At 41.2% G+C, this 27,391-nt stretch overlaps 1 protein-coding gene across 1 annotated transcript in view; it reads left to right on the forward strand.

Moving 5' to 3' along the window:
• The first annotated feature begins 518 nt into the window (after positions 1-518).
• SHB (SH2 domain containing adaptor protein B) overlaps positions 519-27,391 on the forward strand; it is a 61,516-nt gene continuing 34,643 nt past the window's right edge. Inside the window, exons 1-2 of the mRNA XM_054651964.2 lie at positions 519-1,413; positions 14,114-14,231. Of these exons, the coding sequence (XP_054507939.1) occupies positions 826-1,413; positions 14,114-14,231 (706 nt within the window). The 5' untranslated portion in view covers positions 519-825. The remainder of the gene's footprint in view (positions 1,414-14,113; positions 14,232-27,391) is intronic.

Here is a 27,391-nt window from a genome sequence, read left to right on the forward strand (position 1 = left end):
GGGAAAAGTACCTACCAAAAAATATGCAACATCCTGTTTGTTTAGGCTCAGCCCTGGCCAAAACCAGGGCTTGGTTCATTTTTAGGCGCCAGCTGGAACCCTCCTACCCCACCACGGAGGGGAAGGGGCACACACAGGTAGCAGTACTAGGGAATTCAGAGTTCAAACTGTGCAGGTGTTGGCTGCAGGTCCCACGGCCCCTCCAGACGGCAGGCGGAGGCACCTAGGAAAGGAACGGGAAGGCACCTCCGTCCTCCTCACGGCGGCAGCTCCCCTCCCCCGCCCGTTAGAGGGCGCAGCGGAGAAGCCCCGGCGGATTCCGTCGCGCCAGAACGCGAAGGGAGGCTAAGGCGGCACCGGCGGCGGCACCGGCGGCGGCGCCGACCCCGACACCAGCCCGCGCAGGGCCGGCCCATCGGCACCGCCCCGCCGGCACCTGGCGCGGCCCCGCCCGGCCGCGGCGGTGGGCGGGCCCCGCATGCAGATGCGTCCCCCGCCTCTCCGGTGCGTGCTGAGGTCAGGCTGGGCTGCGCTGCCAGCGCGGAGCAGCGGGGTTGAGGTCGCGGCAGACCCGGAGCCGCGGGGGCGGGCGCGGAGCTACGGCGAGTGCCTGGCTCGGGCCGGGAGCGGCTCCCTCCCGCCGGGAAGCCGGAGGGCTCGGCGGGGCCCTTCCAGCCGCTGGCAGCGGGAGAGCGGGGAGTGCGCGGAGCGGGGCGCCCGGCCCGCCCCGCCGACCCGCTCCTCCATGCGGGCGGCGAGCGGGGCTAGGGCGCGGGGCGCCGGGGGCAGCGCGCAGCGGTGCTGAGGCCGCGACCGGGAGAGACGATGGCCAAATGGCTGAATAAGTACTTCAGCCTGGGCAATAGCAAGACCAAGAGCCCTCCGCAGCCCCCGCGGCCCGACTACCGGGAGAAGCGCAACGGTGCCGGCAGCGCGCCCCGCCCCGAGGGGCTGCCGCACCTCCACCTCCACCACCACCACACCTCGCCCGGCTTTTCGCGCCGCCGTCCGCGCGACGACACCAGCGACCTGCTCCGCGCCTACCGCGCCCAGAAGGACCGCGACTTCGAGGACCCCTACAACGGGCCCGGCTCGTCTCTGCGCAAGCTGCGCGCCATGTGCCGCCCGGACTACTCGGCGCCCGAGGACCTGGGCGAGGGAGCCCTCAAGGCTTCCTCCTCCTCCTCCTCATCGTCGTGCTGCGCCACGCCTCCCACCACCGGGTCCCCGCACCTCTTCCGCAGCCACAGCGAGCGCCGCCCGGCGACGCCACCCGACGTGAAGTACATCTCCCCCAAGCACCGGCTGATCAAGGTGGAGAGCGGCGGCGGAGGCGGCGACGGCGCGGGCAAGAAGCTCAACAAGGGCTCCAAGCAGCCGACGGTTGCTGCCCCCTCTGCCATGAAAGATAAAGTAAGTGTTGTGCTCCTGTTCCTGCCCCTGTAGGCTAGGTGGTAGGGCTGGGCCTACGTCGGGCCCTGGAAGGACTTTTGGCGAGGGGACTAGCTACTGTCCATCTGGAGTTGTCTCTGTTCTCAGCCATCCTTCATTGGGTGGCCTGGCCCTCTTTAATGCTTTAGGTCATGCGGAGCATGTGCAGGGGTAGCACGTGAAGTGATGGTGCCTTGTCCTTATGGCTTCAAGCTCACTTTCCTTGTGATGGGACACGTTCCCAGGTGTGTCTGGCCCTCCTTTGAGGCACAGTTCACTGCCAGCCTCATGATGGGTACCAAGGCTCTTGTTGCGACCCTGCAGAACAGGATATGAATCGTTAGGGGGATGCTTGGGGAGTGCTAAAGGCCCTTGAAAAGCCTTGTGCTTGTGACCCCAAGCTGAGGCCTCAGCGCCACTGCGTGTGGTATTGGACAGTCATATATAAAAAATAAACTGGTTTTATGGAGAGGATTTGTCATTTGCTTATTTATAAACTTCTTACCTCCTAGTTCAGTGTTAAAGGTGGTTCAAAGTCCTGTGTTACAATGGCAGGGCAACTTCCATGATAGCTGTGTTTCCAACTGGTTTGTAGCTGAAGCAAATTCCATAGCTACTTGCCCAGTTGCAAACGTTATCCTGTCTTTTATTGGTCATTCTCTTCAAATTTTAACAAAACATTCTAGACACAACAGTCGAAAGTACTGGCCTTGGGAACTCAAGTTAGAGAGGGCATAGCATTAATTGTTTTTTAAGAACAGCACATCCTCCTGCCTGTGTTGGTCTTGGGAGTATAGTTCAGTTTCTCTCATGTATTGGAAATAAATGTTTCTCTATTTTGTTAATTGGCATTTTCAACTCCAGGATAATAGTGACATCACAGGAATTTCAGGTATGTTCTGAATGTTATCAGTCTAAATGATCTCTGTATACATGTTTAAATATGTAACATGATTGCATTGCCACACTTCCATGACAACTTGATAAATTATATCTGTCCAGGTGGAATTCCAAAGAAATCTGCTTGTGATGGTGATGATATAGGGTGAAAAATCTAGGATTTATTCTGTTGTCTTAGTTGGTGTTCCTGACTGGAAGCAACGTTTTTTGTGGAAGTGATTGATTAAAGGCTAGCATCTCACTATGTTTTCCACTATATGTTAGAATCTATTCAGTCTTCTCTAAATTTCCTACATTGATATTAGGTATCCTCTTTTAGGGAACGCCTTTCAGCAAAAACAAGTGCTTGGGGCCGAATGTATTTTTTCTTTTTTTAAATTCTCTGTTCAATTTTAGACCCTACTGAAGCAATTTTTATCAGGAAATACGTATTTGTTGCTAGGTAACATGCTGCTTTGTAATGGTCATAAGTCTGTATGCTAATCCCAAGCCCTTGTTGCAGGTTCTGAAACTTGTAGGCAAAAATTCTCATATTTAGCGTTTTTTTTTCCAATTATTGAGAGAGAAAACTATATGTGACAAGCGGGAAATGCGAATGTATCTGAGAAAAGCCAACTGTGGCTGCCTGCAACAGCATTTTTATTCAACATAGCTTGCCTTTTGTTCAATTGTGTTAGTTGTGTCAGCAATGGATGTGAAATCTCATTTATTTCACAGCCCCAAAATGTAGAGTTTGACAGGTGAACTTGGTAAGTAGGGGTCATAGTGTGCCAGCAAGGAACTGCTTCTCTTCTACACCTGTGATTCACTGAGGAAGAAAAATTGGGAATTTAGTTAACTGAGTGTCTGTAGCTCATTAGCGAACAAAGCAATTGAAAATAAACTTCTCTAAGATATAAGAAGACAGTAAAGATGGAATAAAACCCCCCAAAGCTAGAGGTCTGCTGTTCATAAGAATTCACAGACATGCTAAAAACATTTTAAAAACTGGGTTTTTTATGCTGTGTGTAAGATAGCATAAGCTAGTAAACAGTTTAGGAATAAAAAAAATAACTAAGGGCCATATAGTTCTGTCTTCACAGAAGTATGTTGGTGTTTAATGATCCAGTAATGCCTGTTAAATGTTTGTGTTTCATTCCAGCATCACTGATTCAGTGTTTTGGTGTTTTTTTTTTTCTGAATTCATTTACAAGGATAGAATGCTGTTTTCCTTTATGTGTTGATGGAGAAGTGAGAAGCAGGGGTTTCAGCAAATTCAGTGAGCAATTTTATATCTTCTGTGATTTGTCATCAGTAAAGAACTGGATGAAAATCTCAGTTTTGTGTCATACTTGAAAGAGTTACTGGAATGGGAAGGGGATTCATGGAGGTGCTTGTTTGGTGTGGTTACTTATAAAGGGCAAATGGCAAAGTACACAGAGTGGCAGATTGGTTAGCTGAAAATCCCAGAGGAAAAGAAAAATTGTAAACTAGCTGATTCAGGGAGTAAAGGGGATGGAGATTTAAAGTGGTGGCAGACATGATTATATTATGTAAGATTTTAGACAAAGGCTGGTAAAGTAGTCAGAGAGATATAATCTATCTGGGATTCAGGAAGTTTTGATATGTAGCAGTGGAAATACCAATTAAAGCTGAAGCAGACAAACCCAAATTGCCATGCACCTTTTAGTAGTGAGGTGACTAACCTCTACAACAGATGCAGTGAGAGTCATCATTTCCAGATGTCTTTGAATTCAAATTGTTGGGTGGATTTTTTTTTTTTTTAATTTATGTAGGTAATACAATTAGATGGGTTTGGGGACTTAAACTGTGGTGTTTACCTTCAGACAAGGGAGAGCAGGGTGTGTTACAATTAATGGCGGAAGCAGTTCGGGTCCTCCAGTATGGTGGATAAGGAAATGATTGGCTTCCATCTTTAGTGCTGGCTTGTGAGAGCTTAAGTTATTTGCTTGCAACAAAGAAGCTAGGGAGTTTGGGCAAGTTGAAACAACATGTGGTTTTATTCTGGATCAATCTGGCATCTCCTGTATTTGTGTAAGCATAAACACAAGACTTTGTTTAAGACCAGCTCACTAGGCAAACCACTTGTGAATGGAGATCAAAAGAAATAAGCTGAAATCTTTCTTAGTTACTGTCTTCTATCTGGATTTACACACACTTTGTGTGTGTAAATCCATGACATAATAACTGAGGGGGAAGTGTCTGTGTGAAAGAATACTTCAGATATGTTTTCACCTATTATGTATTTGAACCTAACCATTTCTCTGCCAGGTTTAGCAGCTGAAGAACCTGGGATATTTCCCAAAAACAGCTGCATCATACTTCATCACAGGAAGTTCTTAAGATGTAAGCCTGGGTTCGTAGCACATTGTCCTTTAAAAGACATTTATTTCATAATGAGCAGCGTTTTGCACTATCTCTGTCCAGTGGAGACAGAACAATGTAACAATTCTTTATATTGAATTCAGAAGACACTGCATGTTGCAAGATCCATTTCCACAGGTGTTAAAGAAATTTTTGACATTAATCTCCCTTCTTTATTAGATAGGTTTGTTGGCACAGGTCAGTTGTGCTATCTGGTAGTGCCTCAACACAGGGACTCTGAACAAATAAATCCCTAGGCAATTATACACTTACAAACCAAACTCCCTATCCCTCACATGACAGTCTGGACAAACAGCAGCATTGGGGTCTGGGGTCTTCTTACTTCTGGTTTTCTGGTTTGTTACCAATTGCTTGCTGTATGTTTAGTTGGTTCTGCCATCCTTGTTGTAATATGGTTGTTGCAGTCCATAAGCTGTGATCTATTATTTTTTAACTAATATTTAAAATGCTAGTTTTGTCCAGTTTAATTATTATTAATGTACATATTGTTAGCTCCATTATAGCTGTACTATAATCTCTGTTCAACTTAGACAACATAACCTTATAGTTCCAATAAAGTTCAACCTACAGTCTAACAATTCTAGCTATTTTTGTCAAGCAAGCACTCAGCTACTTTCAAATAGTACAAAATTTTGAATGGCAAGACAGGATGTGTCTGATGCAGTAGAGAATAACTTGATTCTGCACAGTCAGAGTCAATCTAGTGCAAAATCATGTGAATGTTGGGCAGCAGCAGCAATCAACCAGGCGCCTGTTCAGGACAGCAGAGCTGCTGACTTGATGTACAAAGTTCTGAAAACACTATGCATAAGAAACACATGCCTTTGCAGTAGACTAGCAAAGTACCTTTTTGAACTTCTGACATCTTGCATAAAAGTGATTAGACTCTGTACAACATTATTAAGATCTTTATATTATTAAAATACTGTTTTAGGTTTGAGCAGATGCTTGTCTTATTTTTGTATATGGAAGGTCTATATTTTATTTGATCTTTAAACTGAGAATAAGTCATGTGCATTTAAAAGAATCTTGCAGCTGGTATTTCAAGGTGAAATACTGAGAAAACACTTGAAAGATGTCTAAACAGTGTTGGGTTTATTTGTATCAGAGAATATTATTTCTAGAGATCCTAAACTACAAATGTAACTCAGTGTCTTATTCCCATGTTTCATCCATTGCAGCAGAGTTCCAAGCTGCCTCTCCATATGGTTGGTTCTGAAATAATCCTCCTCTCTACATGTGGTTCCCATTGTTATATGGCTCTGTCTTTGAGTGAAAGCAAAAAAATAGTCATGGCTGCTGGTTGTGCATTAACTGCTTAGGCAAGGCCATACATAAAGGCAGGAAGTTATAGTTTTTCTGCATATCTATGTTGTTACAGGGCAGCTATAATGCAGCTAGAAATGCAATTTTTTCTCATATGTCAGTCTTATGATTAAGGGACTACAGCAGTCTTGCAAAGAGGAGGATATTTAGATACAGCCTGAGACTTTGGAGTCTTGGCTTCAGAACTTTTTTGGAATGATGTGGTAGGCTGTTCAGTTACGAGTATGCCTGGCATCTGCACTGTATGCACTGCTTGGAACGCTCATGGCTTTGGAAGCTATCCAAATTGTCAGACTTCTGGGCACAAAGAGATACAAGCAGAGAGAGACTATCAGGAAAGAGTATGAAGGAGTTGGATGACGTGGAAATTTAAGAAGGGAGTGGTAGACTTCTGGAAGAATGTATCATGTGTATGTCTTTGCAGTAAGCATCTCAACTCCATTGTAAGAAAGTTCCTCAGATACTGCCTTTGAACAAGGGGATGGACTTGCTCTTCTGCTACAACACTGGGGTCACCATAAATGCAGCTTTCTTACTACTGCATGATAGCACACATGTTACCTGTAGACTTTCCTTCAGAACTGTCCAGATGAGGATAGACTACAAGTACTACATTATTTTACATATCCAACTTTATGTAAACTTGCACACCAACTGTTAGCATTAGACTGTTGTAATGTGTATGTGGCAGTAAAACCTTCTATAGGCTAAATAAGGTTATGCAATTTACTATGATTCAAAGGGTATTCTAACTCTAAATGAGAAATTAGGAACAGCAAAAATTGTATGGGAATTCAAGTAAGTATTTTAGCCTGATTAATGAGGAGAAAGGATCTAGAAAAGAAAAAGATGAAGCTGTGTTTCTCTTTTTAAACATTAGGTTTGCATGTAATCTTGTCGTTTGCTATCTGATCTTGTGGCTAGTTTACCATTTTATTGGCTTGGATCACTGAAGAAATGTCTAGTTTTATAAGATTCTTTGCTCTCCAGGCTCACTGACAATGGTGTAAGAGATATGTTTGTGTCTCTAAACACCTTTGTATATGTCCTTGCTTGTGCTAACCACTGCCTGGTGGCAAACAATATGGTTTGACTTTTTACTCCTTTGCTGTCCTGTGTCATTGTGGTTGTATCCTTAACTAACAGTATGGTAGGCATGGTTTGGAAGTGAAGTGATATGAGACTAAGCAGTTGAAACAGCATAATGGTGGATTCTAGCAAGAGATAGGAAAAGACTGTGGTGCAGATCTTCCTGGGTAGGCCGTTGTTTTTATAAATGTTACTGTTAGACAGTCTATTTGCAAGGAAACAGACATAAGGTGTGGTTTTGGAGTAGTTGTGCATAGTCCAGGAAGTGTGAAAAATTGTTTAATTGTTTTACAAAATATATTCTCCTAATGACATAAAAGGGGTACAATTTTTTTAAGCTTTTTTTAAAAAACTTTGTTTTCTAAAAAGAACAAGATATCTTAATTTTTCTGCTTGTCTTTCCTTCAACAACTCTTAGATCTACTGAAAAATCCTCAAAGCTGTATTTTCAGATTTAAAATACTTTAATGGATGGGTCAAGGAAGCACTTGTTTCTTTCTGAGGGGAAAGGTACAAATGCATTTTTAAACTTTGAGCAGGAAGTGCTGCATTGCCTGCCATGTTAAGAGTGGTGTGCATTGCCCTTTGTGAAGCAGTGACACATATGGGATAGCAGGGGACTTCAGTTACTGCCTGGGAATAGAGGAGAGAAATGGAGGGCAAGAAGGCAAGAGCTGTTATTTGTATCAACTTATTAGCAGTTCAGTTCTGTCCCTGTGAGTGTGTGGACTTATAAAAATTGAACAACAATTCACCTTCACTGAGCACCAAACCTTGTATGTGGAAGAATAGCTCTTGAAATCTTGTTATTAAAAACTAGGGGTTTTTCCCCCAGCACCTCACTATCAGTTCACAACTCTCTGAGAAATTTAGGCACCACATTCCCTAATTTGTGTTTCAATTTTAGATGAGATCTGTCATTCTTTGGAAGTCATCGCTATGAATGAGGTCTGTGATTCCTTCTGGGGTCAGAGCTAATGTTGGTCTTTCTTAATACCCAAATTTAGGACTAGGAGGAAAGGCTCTTTATACATTTTATCTGTAGAGTAGTCCTCTAGAATCATACCCTAAATTTCTGACTTGGTAGCAAGGTATTAAATGCCCTTGATTTATTTTTCCTGATACTTTCACGAATCCGGCCATGTACAGATCACTCTATTAGCATGTTTTCCAAGGCTGTGAAATTTATTTTTAATAAAAAGTGGTACTTGGGCTACAGGGAGGGTTGTCCAACAGGTTCTTGAATTCAGTGCTTCATGGAAGAAAAGTGGAAGTCTTTATTAATATGGAAAATAAATCAAGACCAAACTTCACAGTCCTGCTGTATGCAGGCTGAGCTTTGTCCAGGTTTCAACAGCCAGAGATGTCTAGTTGCCTGAATTTTACATGAAACTATAGTTATTTAGGAAACATCTGCTTAGGGCATGTTTGGGATGTGAGACCTGGAGGTTCCTTGGGGTCAAAGAGAAAAATCTGGAATTTGTCAAAAATATCATGTTGTGAAAAAGCTCCAAACATACCCCTGCAAAAAATCCACAACCAGTACGACACAACACCAACCAAACAAAATAACAACACAACTGTCCCCATTTAATATTGTTAATCACTGTTGGCCACCATGATGATTAGATGGATAGAGCACCTCTCGTATGAGGAAAGGCTGAGGGAACTGGGGTAGTTCAGCTGGGAGAAGAGAAGGCTTTGGGGTCACCTAAATGGAGCCTTCCACTATCTGCAGGGAGCCTACAAGAAATCTGGAGAGGGACTTTTTTACAAGGGCATATAGTGACAGAGCAAGGGAGAATGGCTTCAAAATGAAAGTAGATTTACATTACAGTTTAGGAAGAAGTTCTTTACTGTGAAGGTGGTGAGGCCCAGGTTGCCCAGAGAAGGTGTGGATGCCCCATCCCTGGAAGTGTACAAGGCCAGGTTGGATGGGGCTCTGAGCAGCCTGGTCTATCTAAAGGCATCCCTGTCCATAGCAGAGGGGTTGGAACAAGATGATCTTTAAGGTCCTATCCAACCCAGGCCATTCTGTGATAATTTAGAGTGACTTCTACTGTAGCTAGGGACTAGTCTTTTGTGAATACAAATTCTCAGAGAGGTTTAAGAATTTTCATTACATTGTGTTAAATGTGTTAACTGTGGTGTTTCAGAGATATATTCACAGTTTTTAAGTGCCCTTGTCTTCTGTATCTTTGCTGATAGACACATGCTGTTATCTGCGATATTGGTGGGCTCAATTGCAACTCACAGAAGTTGAAAGAGGAATATATGGTCTGCTGTTATACAGTTATTTAAGTATGTGCCTGCCCATGGCAAGCAGTTTGGAACTAGAGAATCTTTAAGGTCCATTCCAACCCAAACCATTCTATTATTTAATACTGATAATATAATAATATATATTATTTAATAAAAGAAATCTTTAAAGTAAATGTCCCCTAATAAATTCCCCAAAGGCCTGGTGGACAGGAAAAGTATTTTAGATTTTTTGCTACATGTTGTTTATTATAATTTCTCTTGGATTCTTCTAGAACAGTGTGTCCTTAATCACAATAGCCACTAAATTAGGGAAATAGCTAACAGTTCTGTGGTGATGTTGGTGTTTTAAAAATAGCTTGATCTTCTGCATTTCTGTTCAATTAAAAAAAGAGATTACCTCTATTTTTTCAGAGTGGTGAGTTCTCATTTGTTTCCTTCTTTTTCATTCCCTTGAAAATGTTGGGTTTAGTCAGATAGAGACACCTGTGAAATTATGCACTTAGGTGTGTTCTTTGGTTTCTTCCTGTGGCTGCATATGCAGATTATGCTTTTGTATGCAAATACTCATTTAAACTTGTGTTTAATATGATAATATTTGTCAGACTTTTTTTAAGACTGTAGAAGAACAAAGACTATGCATCAACAGTGAAGCTTGCAACTTAGTTAATATACAATAGAAGGATAAACCAACCGCAATCTCAGCTTATATGTAATTTTCTGGGAGGTGGAGTGATTATTGGGCTTTTGATCTTGTATCTGCTGATGAACTTTTTAGCTAGAGTTATGGTTTTTAATTTGTCAACTTGTCTGGTAACTGAGCTGTACTCTTTTTCTCTATCTTCTGATTTCTAACTAGCAACCTGCAAGGAAGAGCCCCTGTGAGTGTTCTTTAAATGGTTATTGACTTCTTTCAATAACTGTACTTCTATTTATGTGTTAAAGTTTCTTTTGCTTGATATTACTGATGCCTCGAAGTACTACATCTACATATATACAAAAATAGAAAATAGTATCATATGGGATGTCGTAGAACAGGCTTGAATAGAGCAGGAATCAGTAGTTGTGGGAGCTCCTAGTCCACACTCAGAATGTAGATCTGGCATTCTCTCAAGAGATAAGCCATAGGTCTTTGACAATAACCCTGACAAATGCAACTGATTTTGACATTAATTTGGAATCTGGATGACTGCCTTCTGGGGATTCCTGATAGCTGTGTTTTCATTTTGACAGACTGGACCTGTGAGGAAGGTGGCTGGATTTGGCAGAGCACGGAGCCAAATTAAATATGTCCTGCTCCAAAGGTCATCCTCTGCGTATGAATGCTGTCTTTAGCTGTGCATAGAAAATTTCAACATGTTGCCATTCCTCTGATTATGTCCAGGGTAGATGTGGCAAGTACAGCATTAGATCCTGGATAATCTAATTAGCTGAGACTTCTAGGAGGGATGCATTGGTAGACATGCATTGGTGGATGCTGTCCATTATCTTCTACCTCCTGTCCAGTGTTTGTCAGTCAGTAACATGAAAGATCAGTTTGGAGACCAGTCAAACAAGTTTCGCCATTTGCCTTCGAAGTGCACTAAATCAAAGCTGTGGAAGGGGCACTGCATGCAGGCAGTGAGATCTCCTGTGCTCGCCTTGGCCTCTGGACTGTAGAAAACAAATGCCTGACTGAGACCAGTTTGCTGGGCAGAGGTTGAAAGGTTGTTGGGAGAAATATAAACAAACAAAATGCCTCTTTCTGGAAAGCTAATGAGCTCTGGTGAACACAGGAGCACATTGGTTGTCGCAAGACCTGCTCCTACATGCCTGTGGGGAAGAGGTGACAGCATGGTGTTCTCACAGTGGATCTTCCCCATGTGGCACAGAGGTGATCAAGATAATGATCTGCAGAGCCCCCACTGCATATGCAAGGCATGTACCTGTGATATTTGTTTAACATTGGAACGCTTTTTCTTTCTCAGGATAGCATGAAAGCGGTATGAGAAGAGTGTATTAATACCATCTGTCATGAAGCAAGTGTTTTGTTTAACTAGAAAATTCATGTACTCAGAACCTTCTATTTCATCAAAAGTTTTTGTCTATACTTTGTCTACCAAGCATGGAGGCTTGGAAGGTGAGCTCATTAAGCTAAAAGTAGCTTATGTGGAGATGGCAAAAAGACTTGCAGAGTAGGAACTCTTTTTCTGCTTGAGATCTCTGAAAACAGGAAAAATAATCCTCTGAAATAGGGTTGTCAAAAGCAGTTCAGACATTTACAGTAAGTATGTTATAATAAAACTGGCAGTCATACTCATTTGAGGATTTTTTTGAAAGAAGTAGAAATACTTGAGATTTCCTAGAAGTGGAGAATTTATAGCTGTTAGCAAGTATAGAAGAAATCAAATTCTGGCACTGGCCAGCTGCTACATCTAGGCTGAGAATTACTGAATTTTAGTATATATGGTAACAGTAACAGTCAGCTGGGGAGTCCTCTGACAGCTCAGCATTGTAAATCCACTTGTAATAAGATATACAGTTCCAGGAATGGTAAAGCAGGTTGCTCTTTCTGCCTGAGTGCTGAAAAGTGGGTTTGGTATTTGCTGTAAAAGGGTGTTGTTTAGGTTGGAAGTTTTTGGGTGGCTTTTTTTTGGGGGGGGGAGGTGGGGGGGGGTCTTGTTTGACAGCATCTTTTATGTATAATTTTCCTCCTAGTATACTTTGGGCAAATGAAGAAGAAGAAATGTCAAATAGCTGTGCTAAGTCTGCTTTCTGTTTTGTGTTCTAGTACAGTTGCGCAAAGGATTGGCAAGTACTATGTGTCAACATTTGCAAAGGAGAGCAGCACAGAGCACATGCAACCACCTAGCAGCTCTTGACAGGCTCGGGCAGAAGGCAACATGGATGGCATTTCAGCTGCATCACTTTTGGAAATAAAACTGCCCTTGTGACTAGGAGAAATTACTTACTACGTGATACACGTTGTCCTCTTTGTCTCAAGGGTGTGCAGCTGCTGTCACTTGATTTGCTCCTTGGGCATATGTTGCCAGACAGGGGGGAGGGGACTTTTCCCCTTTGTGTTAACTGTTTTTAGAAATAATGAGGGAGTAATTTTGGACACCAAGTGAAAGAAAGAATTATGTTTTCCTCTTTGATGATCCATGTCAGTCTGGTGATTTCTGGTCAAAAAAAAAGCTTCCAGTCATTTTAAGCTCTGAGCGGAGAAAAACACAAAAAACCCATAATTAAAACGTCAGTCTTGGTAGTAAAATAAGCAAAATAAGTAGTATAAAATTGCTATGTGCCAGTGTTACGGGGCCTGAGTAATGACTCTGAAGTGTGTTAGATGTTTTGTTTCCTAATCTTAAAGGAGATCTGTCTTTCCTAATAGAGTGCTCATTTATTCCATGGCACTCGTGCAGGTGTTTGATCTGTGAATACTTGTGTGTCCTGTTTTTCTTCTCTGACTGGTGGGATATGCTGGCAGCAGGAGACAGAAGCAGATGCAGCCTCAGTCTCTCAGCTGGCAGTGTACTCCTGGTTCTTTGTTGAAAATACTGAAACTGTTGGAATAGCACTGTGCTGTAACTCTTACTAGTGCTTGTCTGAAAAATGTGAAGTAACTCAGTTGAAAAATCCCTTGCAAATAAAGTAAGCAGTCAGGGCAAAACCCTTTAGGCTTGCCTTGCTTTGAGTGATGAGTTGGATAGGGTGATCTCTTGTGGTTCTCTCCCATCTGAATAATCTTATGGTTTCATAGGGATTCTGATGTTGAAGCCTGCCTCTGCCTGCTTTTGTTTGCTTCAGACTCTTTTGCCTGCTGTAGATTCTATCTCTGTGCTCTGCAGTATTTCTCATAGGAGGATTTCTGCCTTTTCCCCAGTCCGCTTGTCACATCCCAGAAACAAAGATTAGCTCTACCACTTCAATTATAGGGAGGAGTGATTCCTGTGACTTCAATTGACTGATAAAAAACCCATAGATAGATCCTACACAGCATACAATGATTTTGCAGTTGTCAGGAAAGCAGAGTAATGTAAGGTCAAATGTGAGATTATCAAACCTTGAGATTTTTTTAGTCTCCTAGTGGAGAAGAAAATGTCTTCTGACAGATAATTTCTTTTTGCTATCTTTTGTCTCAGTTCACAAAATATAAATAAAATAATGTTCCTTCGAGCGAAAGAATGGCACAGATGGTTTTGGGGGTGTAACTTTAGCCAAGAAGTTTATTTTGTGTCTTGTTTTTTTCAAGACCTAAAATTAAAAGGCTTCTTATTAATGCAGTGAAAAGAGTAGCTTTAGAATATTTATTTTAAAAGTTTCTAGGATTATTTTCAGTTGTAGTTCATAAACCTTAAAAGCAGAGGAGATGAAGTATGTGCAAGGGAAGGAATTTTTTTTTTTCCTGAATATTAGCAGACTTCTCTGATAAGATTTGCACTGGATTGAAGTTGCTGACTGGTTGGCTCTTTCTAATCTTGTGCTAGTCAGAAATCCTTTTGACATGGAGTCTCCCTTCATGAGGTTTCTGGTATAAATAGGCGCACATTTGTATTTCAGTACCATTTAGTAACTAATCTGTGGCAATTGCGTATTTATTTTCTGAACCAAGACTGTACTTTGAAGATGGCATAGGATGCAGCCGAGTGAAGGTGTTTTTATTTGCTGATAGGATGTCATTGCCTTCTGCTTTGCACATCTCACTGGAGACTTTAGTAACAGGCTCCTTCCTGTCTTTCAGGTAATGATAGCTGATGACTACTCAGATCCGTTTGATGCCAAAAGTGAATTGAACAGAATGGGAAAAGGGGAGAACACCGGCTATATGGAGCCATACGAAGCCCAGAGAATAATGGCTGGTAAGAAAAGACAGTTGCATGTGTGAGCTCCAGTTGCATGGCAGTTCACATGCATATTATAGCTGCTGTGAAACAGAAATGTCCTTTGGCATGGAAAACCATGTTTCTGAAGATGCTTAGGTAGGCAGCAGCAAATGCCATAGAAGCACTGCATTTTCCTGCATATGCCTTTATACCTAAAAATACTGCTCTGTACCTCGCTTTTAAATATAGAAGTTTTGTACTGTCAGGTGATAAGACGAAAAAATAAGAGCAATGGAAGTTGGAGTGTGTATTCCTCTTCTCGGCAATGTGAAGGCTGTCATGTGTATGTGGGTGAGATGGCCAAAGCATGACATTGTGTTATTCCACTTAAAAACAGTTGAACAGCTTGCTAATGGACTTTTTTCCTCAATCAGATTTGGACTTCTTGGTGTTGGAGGAGGGCTGCAGATCTACATCTTTCTGTAACTTCTTTCCTTCCTTGCTTCTCTGATGTTTTTTTATCAACAGTCAAAATGAGACCCTATAGGATGCCTGTGAGCCTTTAATTGCTCTTCTTGATAGTGTCCTTCCTTTTCTGTTATGTAGGAAAATGGTTAGTGGTGATCTTGTATGCCTTTGAACTATTTAAGTCTCTGGTACCAGCATTGTGCAACTCTATTTTCTGTGTATTTTCTTTATCAGAATCAATATCCTACTTGTTGGCTGTGCAGTCTGTAAAATGTTCTGAGGTATTGGGCCATATGTTTTTAATTTGTGATGATTTGACCAGTCAATACATATCTTTGTGCAGATCAAATGTACATTTCTTGGATTTGTACAGCAGGTCCTTTTTTTCTCATTTTGCGGTATAAGTCAGTCTTGTGCCCAGTTAAGTTGATTGTATGCTTTCCTTTTCTATTGGCAGCTCCTGTTTTGGGCCCTCAGGAAAGATTAATCAGTGGGGGAAGATGAGGCTGTTGGATGCAAAGATCCTTTTTTCATGCAAGTGTTCCTATTTTTCTTTTCTTAAAGCATTTCTGAAGAGAGACACAGGAAATGACATGGAAACAGTTCTTTGGAAGTTTTCAGTACCTTATAGAAGGGATGGGAGCTGTTACTTCTCATTAGTGTAAATCTATTAATTTTAAGTCAAGGAATTTCTCAGAAAATCATATTAGTCCAAATAATTTCTTGCTCTTTATACAGCAGTGGTGAGCACTTTTAATTTAAATTATTAAGCTTATAGTGCATTGGCTTGTTTCTTCCTGCATTTAGGACTGGAGTTTGTTCTCTCTTCTTTTTCAGATTAGTCATAACAAATGAGATATTTAGTTGGACTATACTGGATGGCTTATCTGCAGAAAGGGACAGTAGGTTCATGAGCCATTGCAATTACGAGACATCCTTTTGCCTAATTGGTACTTGGTGCAACTGATAAGCTGTTGTATCTGCTCCATGTCATTATAAAGGAAACATGAGGAGGTCTTCAAGATTTTAAAGGCACTTTTGAAAATAGGGTTTAATTGATTATAATGATAGAGCAAATGTTCTGAATATTCATGTGACTGAGCAAGTAGAAGATGATTGATATACCTGTGAAGATATTTTGTGTTTTGAGATCGGGGTATTTAGTTTCCAGTCATCTTGTCCTAATGTGGATAGAGAAGGTCTCCCCATAAACCTCCATGGCATCAGGCTATGTTGACTGTATTCAAGCACATAGTTTTATGTGTGGGGATTTTGTAATTGCTCAGGTATTGCCTTTGCACTTTACTTAAAAAATGAAAATCCAAAGGCATCTTGTTGGAGAATTTTTAAATGTTCTGTTTATACTTACTGAGTGAGTTCTATTATGTACCTGCTGCTACTGAAGAAGGCCTTTTGACTGAAGTTTGACTTGCCTCAAAATATTTACAGCTTTGTTACGTTTGTTAGTTTTGTTATCTGGTGAATAGAAGAACATCAGATAACAAAACTAACAAATGCCATCAGATGCCTATCCGTTTAGCCTGACTAATCTGATTAAATCCTTCTGATTGCATTTAAAGTGGCTTAATCCTAGAGAGCACAAATTTGCATAATCCAGTGGAATGCACTGTAGGAGAGATAGAAAATAAAACAGCTTTTTATTAGTTATTCCATGTTTACTGGTGTACCTTAACTCTTGAACTCTGGGGACCCAGTGTAAGGGTCGTTGAAATATGACTCTAAAACTTTTGTGCATGCTATGTGTTCCTTGAGTTAGTAGAGGATTAGGCAAAAGCAGGTGTCCATATGAAATAAGACCTTGTGATTTCAAGATGAGAAAGTAAGCTTATATCTGAATAGAAATGTATGATGTCTGAAGTAAGTAGTATTTTCATTCAGAGTTTATCCTTTCTTCCTAAAAGTTCTGTGGTCTTGCAGTTGTCAGGCAGTTTGTTCTGAGCTGATGTTTAATTTAAAAGAATAGGCAGTCCCTGAGTTGATTTACTTCAATTAATTATTGAAATAAATAATTTTATCTGTTCCCATGCTGTCTGTGGTTAGAATTGGGTTCTGTCAGGCTTGAAGTTTCTTCTGCTGATAGTGCTCCCCAAAAATCTGCAGATTTGTGGTTGTGATGACTGGAAAAAAGGGCAACCTTTATGACAAGGTTTAGAAGGACTTCTCAAGAAAAGATTTGACCTGAGGCCAAAGTAGAATGTGTTGACAACATGATAAATGCATGTTGATAAGAAGCTATCATCTTTTGTCAGCTGAACACATCTGCTGTGGTATTGCCATTCCTAAGTGTCTGTCTTTGTCTTCAGGAAATCCATGCCAGAGGTTCAGAGAGAATCCCTGGCAATCCAGTTCCTGAAGTGCCGTGTGGTGGGAATCTCAGCTTGGCTGGGTGTGCATGCAAAGCCACAGCAACAGTTGTTGCATCTTTGCCTTGACCACAACCTCTCTGGAGATTTCATGTCCCAGAGTAACTACATGAGTATATTGGAAGTTCTCTGTGGTATATGATGTGAAGTATCCTGTACTATGCATGGAATTGGCTGAAGATTGTGGACTGGCTGCTATCAAGCATGCAGTGATAGCAGATAGAGATAGCTGATTTCTAAGGATCCTGAGTAGTAGGTGGACCTTACTTCTCCCCTGGCATCAGTTTGTAGCTGCTGCAGCGGCATGTGGTCTGTCACAGAAACAAGCCTGTGCTGCTTTACCTAGGCTGTAGCCAAGCATCACTGCTTGGATCAGGTGTAGTATGTTCTTCATGCTTGAGAGAGAGCTCTGCAGAGAAGCAGTGGCTGGAGATGCTGCATTTGAACATTCAAAAAGTGAATGGCTGAGATACTGTCAGGTCAGAGTGCTGGTGATCATAATATCCAGGCTTCTCTGTCATCCATTTCTCTCAGGGAATGCTAGGAGACGAGAAGTTATTTCCACTTGAGTATTTACTCTCATCAGCCTGCACTGAATGTCAAATCCTGAAGAAGGGTCTGTTTGTTTTCTGTGGTAATCCCTTACCTGAGAGGAGAGAGGTTTCCTTAGTTCATGGATATGACTATGGCAATGGTTGGGGAAAATGTGTGCATTTTTTTCACCTTAAAATCCCCTAAAAGTCAGAAGGCCCTGTTCCAGCTACAGCCTTACAGCCATGCCTTTCCTCTTTCTCCTGACAGCTGTGCATGTTGACATAACTCTTCCAGGCATCTCTGCCTTTCAGAAAGAATTAACACTAGTCCTCAGATTGCATGAAACATTTGCCATCAAATGCCAGATCAAGGCTGCCTATACCACAGCCTTCTGTGTGCTGCATCATGGAGTGCATCTAAAACTTGCCTTTGGAGAAGGATCCAATTTTGGATCATCATTCAAATGGAGATATGCTGATAGGCAAATTGTTGCACAAACATTGTGTCATTTTAAGGTATGATAAGGAATACTGCCTTTAGAGATTGAGATAATATAATAAACTGCATCTGTTGTCCTAATTGGTGCTTGGATTTGAAGAGAGCATCTTGCTTCCAAAAGGAGATATTTTATGCCCTGTGTAACTTCTAAAGTTACCCTCATCAGCACAACTTATGATCTCCTGAGTATGAAGCACCTAGCATGATACATACTATAATATATAATTCAGCTTACTCAAACCACCATAAAATTAAGGTCATTTAAAGTCTCAAAATAATTTGAAACATAATGAAAAATGGCTGGGTAAGGGGCAGGGGTGTTTGGTGAGAGAGGAAGTAGAAAGCATTATTGGGATATGAGGCCTACCCTGAGAAAAGTGTGTTGGCAAAATCAGTTCTCTTTTTTCTGGATCAGGAATTGTATCTTCTGTTCTGTAGAATGGTCAGGGAAGGAGAAATTAAGCCCTTGAATTAGAGCAGTGATTGGAAAGGCGAGATAAGCATGTGGTGCATCAGTGCCCTGATTACTTAGAGATCTAGGAATGCCTCAGGTCTATGCCCTGGTAGTCTTGATGTACATCACGTTTTTCCTTTGCTTTTATAGATATGACCTAGGACTGTGCCAGAGACATCAGCCTCTTTATGAAGTTCTGGCCTCTAGTTCATGCATCTGCCTCAATGTGGTAGCCAGGGAGAAAACACTCTTCTTGTGTCTCAGAATTCAGAAGATTTAAATGGGTAGCATTACTGCAAACAGTTGATTTCCTTGAGATGTAACATACCATGTGGTATTCCTCATGGAGCAAATGCTATGTTATGTGCAGACTTAAAAAGGCTGCCATAGCACTATGGATAAAACATACACTGTGCCTCTGTTCTGATCTGGGTAACTTGAGAGGTTCCTCAGGGCATAAAAGATCTCCTTTTGGACAGTCAAAGTAGGTGTTACAGGAGGAAAGAATTCAATTTGTTATTGATGTATTTCTCACAAGAGTCTAGTCACACAATTGTCCTGGGGACTGGACATGTTAGATCTTGTAGGTGGGATGTGCCAACCCATGAGATTAGGGAAAGTGCTCACTGTGCATTTGGTAAGTCTGAAATTGACACAAAAGCATGCTGCCACTACTCCTTGAACATTGGAAAATCTAAGTCATGAAAAGGCTTCTGGCCATAAATGGAAATCTGAATGCAAGTTTCAAACTGAAAACATAAGCTTGTATGCTTGCTCCAGGGTTAGGTGAGTGATGTAGCAGAAGGATCTGTGTACTGGACTGAAGACCTGGAGAATCCCTAGAGCTTTTCCTAGGGATTCTCTAGAGCATTAGAATCATGGTACAGAGATACTTGTTTTCTTGCCTGTGTTGTTCAATGCTTTCATCAACCTGAGCAATTACATATTAGCAAAAGTGAGCACAAACTAAGGGAAGCGAGTGATGAGGAAGGGCAGGATTCTCATCTAGAGGGGCTTTAATGCATGTGAGCATTTTGTCAACAGGAGCTCTTTTAAAATTAAACGAGGGGTTATTAGAGAGAATTCCAAAAGAAAAATCACATATTTGTTCATAGGCTCACAATATTAGCATCCTCTTCTTTTCTTCTTTTTCTTTGTATTTATCATCCTGTCTCCATATGCATCATCCTGGCCATACCATAGAACAGCAGTGAACAAGTCTAACTAGCTCATACTTAGAGATTTTGTGCTGGGCTTCTTTCTCTGAGGATGCAGAAAGCTGAGACTCCTCTATAGGTGCAGACAGTGCTAGAAGAGTAAATGCCTTCTTGCACTTCACTACTTCTTTCTAGGGACTGAGGTAAGAGTCCATAGCTGCATCACAATGGAATCTCTAATGCATGACAGGCGGCCTAGCAAAAACAGTGCACCTGCCTTAACTGGGAGCTTCCCATGGACATGCTGGGAGAAGTAGCTCAGTCTTCATGCAAGCTATCACAGAAATGCTGGGAATATGGAGAAAACAGCATTCCCATGAACCTGGACCTACTTCAAAAGGTCTTGGGTGTCAGTTTCCCTTGTAACTAGAAAGGCTGTCTTTTTGTTCAGACATGTAACTTCATCTGAATAGTCACTAGAGCACATTGGTGGTGAGTCAGATCTTGTAAAATTCTTTACCAGGTGGCCTCTGGCATGTTGCTTGTTGGCACTGGGTTTGCAACTGCAAATAATATAAGAAAAGCAATGATAACTACTTTGATAAAGGCTTTGATTATGATGCCTGGATTAGCACGTACAGATGGGAAGTTTAGGAAGAATATTTTTGGCTTATTGAAAATCACTAAGCCTAGCAAGCTAACCAGATCTCTAAGCACTGTAGTGGCTCTGTGTAAGATTTGCTGTCTGTCTGTACGTGAGCATGGCAGACAGCTGTAATGAACACAGGATAAGCAGTGTATTTGTCCACTAAGCTCAACAGCTGGCATCATTTTCAAAAAGCTTTAAGCTCCTTCTTGTGTTCCTACATTTATGTGTTTCAAGTCTAATTCTCTTTGAGGGTCTAACAATAGGCTAGCCATGACTGGAAATGAGCCCCAAATGAGAATCAATCCATTGTGAATTCTTCATTAGCACTATTATCATCCGGTTTCCAGATGATGTGAATAGACCACATGATGGTCATTCTAGTAAAAAAATTAAGATTTTTATTTTTACCTTTAAAAGTCTAGAAAAGTGCAAGGTAACACTTCACTCTTGAAATTTAATGCGCATGTGCTCTCATCTCAACATTTGCAATGTGGAGAGCCACTGGGTAGGATTTGAAGATCAGCAGCACACCAAAGTAAGTTTGTGATTGATAAGAAGATAGTTTTATTTGGTGTTGGGAGTTTCCTTTGGAGCAGCACTGGAAATCTTGGGGAGCTCTTCCTAGAAGTGACAAAGGAGGGATGTCCGATGTGTTCTGAGCATTCCCATCATTTGGAGCATAGTGCTAGTGTTACTGTCACCTGCTGCCATCCTGTAGTGCAAAACTCCCTGCAGCTTGTGAGAAGTGAGGACATATGCTCTGAACAGCTGTGCTTCTTCTTTAAAGTATGCTAGATGCAATTTTAATTAGAAACCTCCTGGGCTTCAGCATCTATTTCAAATTGTTTCTTACTTAATTTGGAATTTGGACAGACATTCCATTGGGCAATGATTTAAGGGAAAGAAATTGTCTAAGAACAATTACAGAAGAGAACGTCTTCCTTGGCATTAGGTCTAAAGTGCATGAATTGAGTGATGTTTGAAATAGTGCTGGACCTGCTTCAACACAAGTCCTTGCGTTCTCTGAGCAAAGCAGCGTGCTGTGAAACCCTACCAGTTTAGAAGCATGTCCAGTTGCCAGGATCATCAGTACTTCTCTTGCTGTCTTCATGAGCACTTGTACCCCATCAGTGACTGTGAGAAGATAAAGCCAGAAAGGGGAGAACCTAGTTTCTCATGCAATGAGAGACTGTGATGTGCAGTGGTTGCTGCAGCTGGGTGCATCACTGGGCTGGAAACCAGCTGTGCATAAAATTATTACAATTTCTTTATGTTTAAAGATGTTTCCTCCCTAGAAAGATTTAAGGCGGTCTCTCTAATGTTTAATACTACAAGTTTAATTTAATGTTGGTTTTGTTTGTGTTTCTACACCTTCACCTTGTGCTTTTGATTTGATATAGTTTGGAAATGGAATAAATGTGAAACCTGAATCACAAGCCTGAATAAAAATTGAGTTTTTCACAGTTTCTTGACTCTTGTTCTCATTAAGACAAAAGTTTATGCCCAAAATAATGGAAACAAGATGTCCAGAACTTTGGAAATGTACATCAGAATTATAGTAAACTATCTGAGGATGCTTGTTGAAGGACTGTAACTTCATTCATTCAATTTCCTTGCTCACTGTCTGATGAACGTCTACTTGCATAAAAAGCAAAGTGAAGGAATGGATGTTTGGGAAAAAGAAACCAATGAGGTCAAGATGCTATTTAACCTTTGCCTGCAATCTGGAAGACTGGTGTTGGCAAAAAAGCAGTCATTTTTAGACACTTTCGATAAAGATGGTTAGTTTGACAAAACCTATCTGCTTTCCTAATATAAGCAACGTGTGTAATGTATGCAGGTGCTTTTTCCTTCGTGCCTACCTGTGCTTTGCATGCAGTGTTGCCTGTGGCATAGGGAGTTAGATTTGTGTTTCTTAATATGCTGCTTTGCTTCTGTGTCTGTTTTCACCTGCCAGTTACCACAGGGCTTCCTTCTACTCCATCCTTCTCATTCCCAGATAAGTTTCACGATTTTGGACTGTTCTTCTTAAGAACAATGATACTTTTAATATAGGATGTGAATTGCCTGTCCTTTCAAGACAGCAATGCTTCTGGCCGCAGTTTGAGTAGCACTGAGGTCTCTGTGGTCGAAGAGGATCTTTAATTGTAGGACTCCAGCAGCTGAGTCTTGGAAATATGAAAAAGAGAACTGTGACCCTAAAGTGAAAACAATTCAGTCAATTGGAATATTGGTATTCTTTTGGTTACAAAGGTGAAAGAGCTAGTGTTTTTTCATTTTGTGTCCTGCTGACCTGTTCAAATCCTTTACATCTCCCTCCCATCTCCCCTCTACTCTCCTCTCCCCAACTCTTACCCTCTAGTACCACGTATGTTTAATTTGAAGGTGTCTCACTTCTCTGGTCATCTATTTCATCTTGGTACAAAGGATTCTCTTAGGTAGAACATGCCTGAATGAGAAAGTATATGGACATGAAGGGATCCTCTGCCTGCCCTGTAGAGATTGGTGTGAGTTGTATAAACCCTTAAATTGGATAAAGTAAATAAAAAATGAAATTGTTCTGCATTTTCCCTTGTAATCAGACCTCTGTAGACTGTGATTCCTTCCGATTTAATCAGTGTTCCATCTGTTCTTTCCATGCCTGGAAAGGCTTAGAGACAGTGAACACAAACTGAAATAACAGGTTCATTGAATACAGAGGGGGGAAAAAAAATCTCACTATGAGGACAGTCAGATTGTGGAGAAGGTTGCCTAGTGAGATTTTGTAGTCTCTGTCTTCAGAATTTTTCAAGACTGGACTGAGAAACCAGAATGTGAGTAACCTTGTCTGACTCTGTAGCTAAAACCTGCTTTGAGTTGTACATTGAACAAGATTGCTTCCACTTCCTGAGATTTTGTTTAACCTAGCTTATTTTATGATCCTGCAACTGATTTGTGAAAGTGAGAAGTGGCTGTGAGAGTCAGCATATGCCAGACTTGATTGCTGGAACCCGTGTTTGTTTAGTCTCAGTTGATTTCCAGCTTCATACCATGACAGTATGTTCCCAATACTGATCCTTTTAAACTTTATCTCTGGGAAGACCAGACAGGTGACTGTGAGGCACAAGGACACAGTCTGCTGAGATGTAGCTTGAGCAGGGGCTCATGCACAAATACTCTGGTTTTGTGGAGGTAACCCTAGAAGGGCAGACTCCATGCTGAAAGCATGCTGTTGAAGCAAGGAAGTCTGACTCCTGACAGCTGTTCACTATCAGTTTGTGGGGGGGATGGAGCAGAGGCTGAACAGATGGGTTTCCAGACTGCACTCAGCCTGTACGTGCACTTCTGGACTCTGTTGGCAGGAATTGTGCTTGCTTTCCAGGTGGAGATTATGATGGAAGATTGGGTGACTGATGCCATTGTGCCCACAGCAAAGGAGCACTGTAAACTCATTTTTGGTCTGACTGGGAGGAGTGTTATTTTATTAGATAGGGGGACATCAGAGGTACATCTTGCCAGCATATCATCTCTCAATCTTCTCAAGCTGGTGCCAGCTCTATTGCTTCTTGCAACATGGCTCAAAAGCAGAATGTGGAGAATTTGTTACCTGAATAATCAGCAGTGTATGGGAGATGTAGACTGTTGCTGATGAGTTTTACAGGGCTTTGTTATATGGAGATGTAATAGTGATATTAAAAGAAAAAATGAGACATGCACTTGGGACAAAAAGTGATATAAAAATCCCTTGTCACTCTTGTATGTATCTTCAATTATGCTTTGTTTTCCTTTTCTCTTTCATTCTTTTGCAAAGAGGCTTTTAGCCAAAGGAAATGTGAAAATGTTTAAGAGCAGCATGTTAATAAACAAGCTAGTGTCAGGATGACGAACCTGGGAATAGATATTTCTAGCCTAACCCTGCTTTATTGTTTTTTAAAGGCAACTACTGGACTTTATGCATGCTATCAAGCCAGAAGGAATTTCTACCCTTTCCCTAGCTAGCTGTGCTCAACTCAAAGGTCCTGCTTGGGGGTCCTTCCCCCCCCCCCCCCACAAACTAGTGAGATTTTTTTCTCAGAAGAACTTTCCCAATCATCCTCTTTCATATTATACTCTCACTTACTCAAATCACTTTGGGTTTTTTATCTGTGCTGTACAGAAGAGTTAAGTAGGCTCAAAAAAGCTGGTACAGGAAGTATTAGTTAAGCATGAGGTAAACAGAATAGTTCTTTGAAGGAACAAGATACCCTTTCAGCCCTGATATGTTGTCATCTTTATTGTGCTTAGCTTGCTAGTAAATGAATAAAATTTTTGCCTGCTGTTTTTGCTTCCAGACTCTGGAAATCCCAAGTGGCAAAAATTTGAGTGAAACCTTCAGTAAATTAGGTCTGTTTCTGACATCAGCTGTAATGTAGTAGCTAGTATGCTTTTTTCAGTTAGTAGGCGCAAAACAGAGGAGTGCTTTCATATCCTTAGAAGTAAATGACGCTTGAAGATTCAGCCGGTTAGTTTTCTGTCTGCTTTTGCCACAGAGACTGTACATCTTGCCACATCAGTTTACCAACAGTTTAATGTGGCTTCACAGCAGTGTCATAAAACAAACTTAAAACTTCAGTGAGAAGTGGTGAGAAACATAGTTTTTGTGCTCTTTGCATTTTATGTTGGGTCGCAAAAACGTACAGCTTCTCTCTTTCTCTGATTTCTGGCTATGAAGAACTCTGGTTGAAAATGCTCCTTTGGAGGAGCTCAAAAATCTATGCAAATCCAGCTGTTCATTATCATTCTGGCTGCTAAAATTATTAGAGGCAGTTGTCTGCAGGAGCAGCCTGTTCCTTCTGGCTGAGGTCAGGTAAGCTTCATCTGGTTTTGGTATGTGTTGGTGTGCTAATATGTCCATTAATCTTTGTTATCCCTACTCAGGTAAAGACCTAGGACACCTTCAGTGTGTTTCTGCTTGTGATGGACTGTGTTGTGCTACTGTGATTAAATTTGTCGAATAATACCAATGTACAAATAGAAGATGGAAATATTCAGTCTTCATCTGGGCTTGAGCAAGGCTATTCATTGTTCAGTTTCATGTGTAGGTGTCTTGGGAGAGTCCACATACATCTTGGTTTTATGAAGCAGGATGTAAGCATGCAAAACTGATGCTATAGCAGGTTACACTAACAATTAAGAGCAACACAGGTAAACCTGGGGGAAATTAGGTTTGCCCGAAGGAACTCAGCTTGCTTTCTGCATTCATTTTCTGTGGATAATTTGAAAATTCACTGATGAAGTAGTGGGTTTTCTGCTGTTCTGATTCTTGTCCTTTGTACAGTTGAACAACAGTTGCACTTGTCTGGGATGGGCTGCAAGACAGAAAAGCATGAGCTTTTTCTAAGCAAGTCCTGCAGCAGCAGTTATGGCTCTAATGCAGCCTGAGATTGCTGTGAAGGTGTCTGTGCTGCTGCCTCAGTTGAAATAGAAAGGGAAGAGTGAGATGAAGTTTAAAAAAAGGTCATGTCTTTCATATATACTCTTGATTTTGCCTTATATTTTTGTAGAGTAGGACATACTATAGCTCTTTCCTTTGGCTGTGACATACACCATCACTGAGATCCTGGCATCATGGTAAAATAATAGAGCATAACAAAAGACAGCCGCTCTTAACTATTCTTAAAAGATCTTTTTGTATCCGTCTCTTAAAACAAATAACAAAAAAAAAACCAGCAAAAAATAAAGCCTTCCACAGTTGTCTCCATGGGTGTGGTTTTGTGCATGGTAAATGTTTCCATGTTCACTGTTGAGTGGTTTAGAGATGCATATTGAAAAGTAAGAGTGTAAATTCTGGAAAATTTACCAGAAAGTGTTGACTCAGTTGCATCAGGATCAGGATTGCAATGAATTTTTATAACCTGACTTTTTCTCACTTGACCTAATTGGAAAATATTAAATATTGCTCTTCCAGATTTGTGATACTTCCATTGCAAGAAGTGAAAAAAGTACTGATTTATGATGTTTGCACATGAGTGTCATTTGCTTTCTTAAAGCACCTGTTCTTAACGATTCTGTGCTGAATGCTAACCAGATTTATTTGCTGTTATGTATCAGTGTAAGCACAAATACTCTTGAGTGATGATGTGATAGACTGTATACGTGCAAACACTGCTGCATGTTCTGTACTGTTGTATAAGTCTTGTCCAAGGGGAAAACCCAACACTGTGTAAATGACAGATTACTCTGCAGGTGGGCTTCTAACTAGGAGTGGACATCCAATCAGGGTTTACCTGAGTAGTATAATAATTACAGATACATCTGGAAATACAGGCAAGGTGCTGAATATTAGCAGCTGCACAGCTCAGCACAGAGTATTTGAAACTTCCAAATGCTTGACACAAGTTTCTCCTTCCATCAATCCCTTGCTGACCTACTTGACATAATGAGTAAAGAGATCATAGGCCAAAGAGGATGAATTTTCCCAGTAATTTCAGTGTTCATATCCCTGTCACTTTTTCTGTGCTGTCAGCTGTCATTTAATGCATGCAAGGCATTGGATTGTGATAAGTAAAATCAATGGTTGCATGTAATGACAACCGAGCAGCTTTCTTCATCTAATCATGGGAAGGTAGAATTTTAAAGTAAACCATTTTTTCTCCAGGGCTGAACAGCAAATGCAAACCATTTTTTATGTCTACATTAATGATCCTTATCGCATGCATGTGCAGAACTGTGCTAGATTTTAAATTTACATTGGAGTTACACAGTCGGAGTTATATTTGGAAGCTTGTATGTCCAAGAGGTGGTGATTCATCTTCATTAGGTGCTGAATACAGTTGCTAGATTATCCCTGTAACTCAGTTTGAATGGCAGAACAGAAAGATTCCAACTAGGACAATACTTCCCTTGGGGAAAGCGTGTAAAAGTGGGGAAAATTGCAAATAACCACAGTGGCTGATCTCTGCTGCTTGCAATTTGCCATTTGGAAAATTGCAAATGGTCACTGTGGCAAATAATCACTGTGGCTGTTCCTTGCAGTGAACAGGAGAAAAACCAGATGGTTTAGCGTGCAGATGCTGTGTGGCTTTTAAGTCCTG

Source organism: Agelaius phoeniceus, chromosome Z, assembly GCF_051311805.1.
Source record: "Agelaius phoeniceus isolate bAgePho1 chromosome Z, bAgePho1.hap1, whole genome shotgun sequence".
Lineage (NCBI taxonomy): Eukaryota > Metazoa > Chordata > Aves > Passeriformes > Icteridae > Agelaius > Agelaius phoeniceus.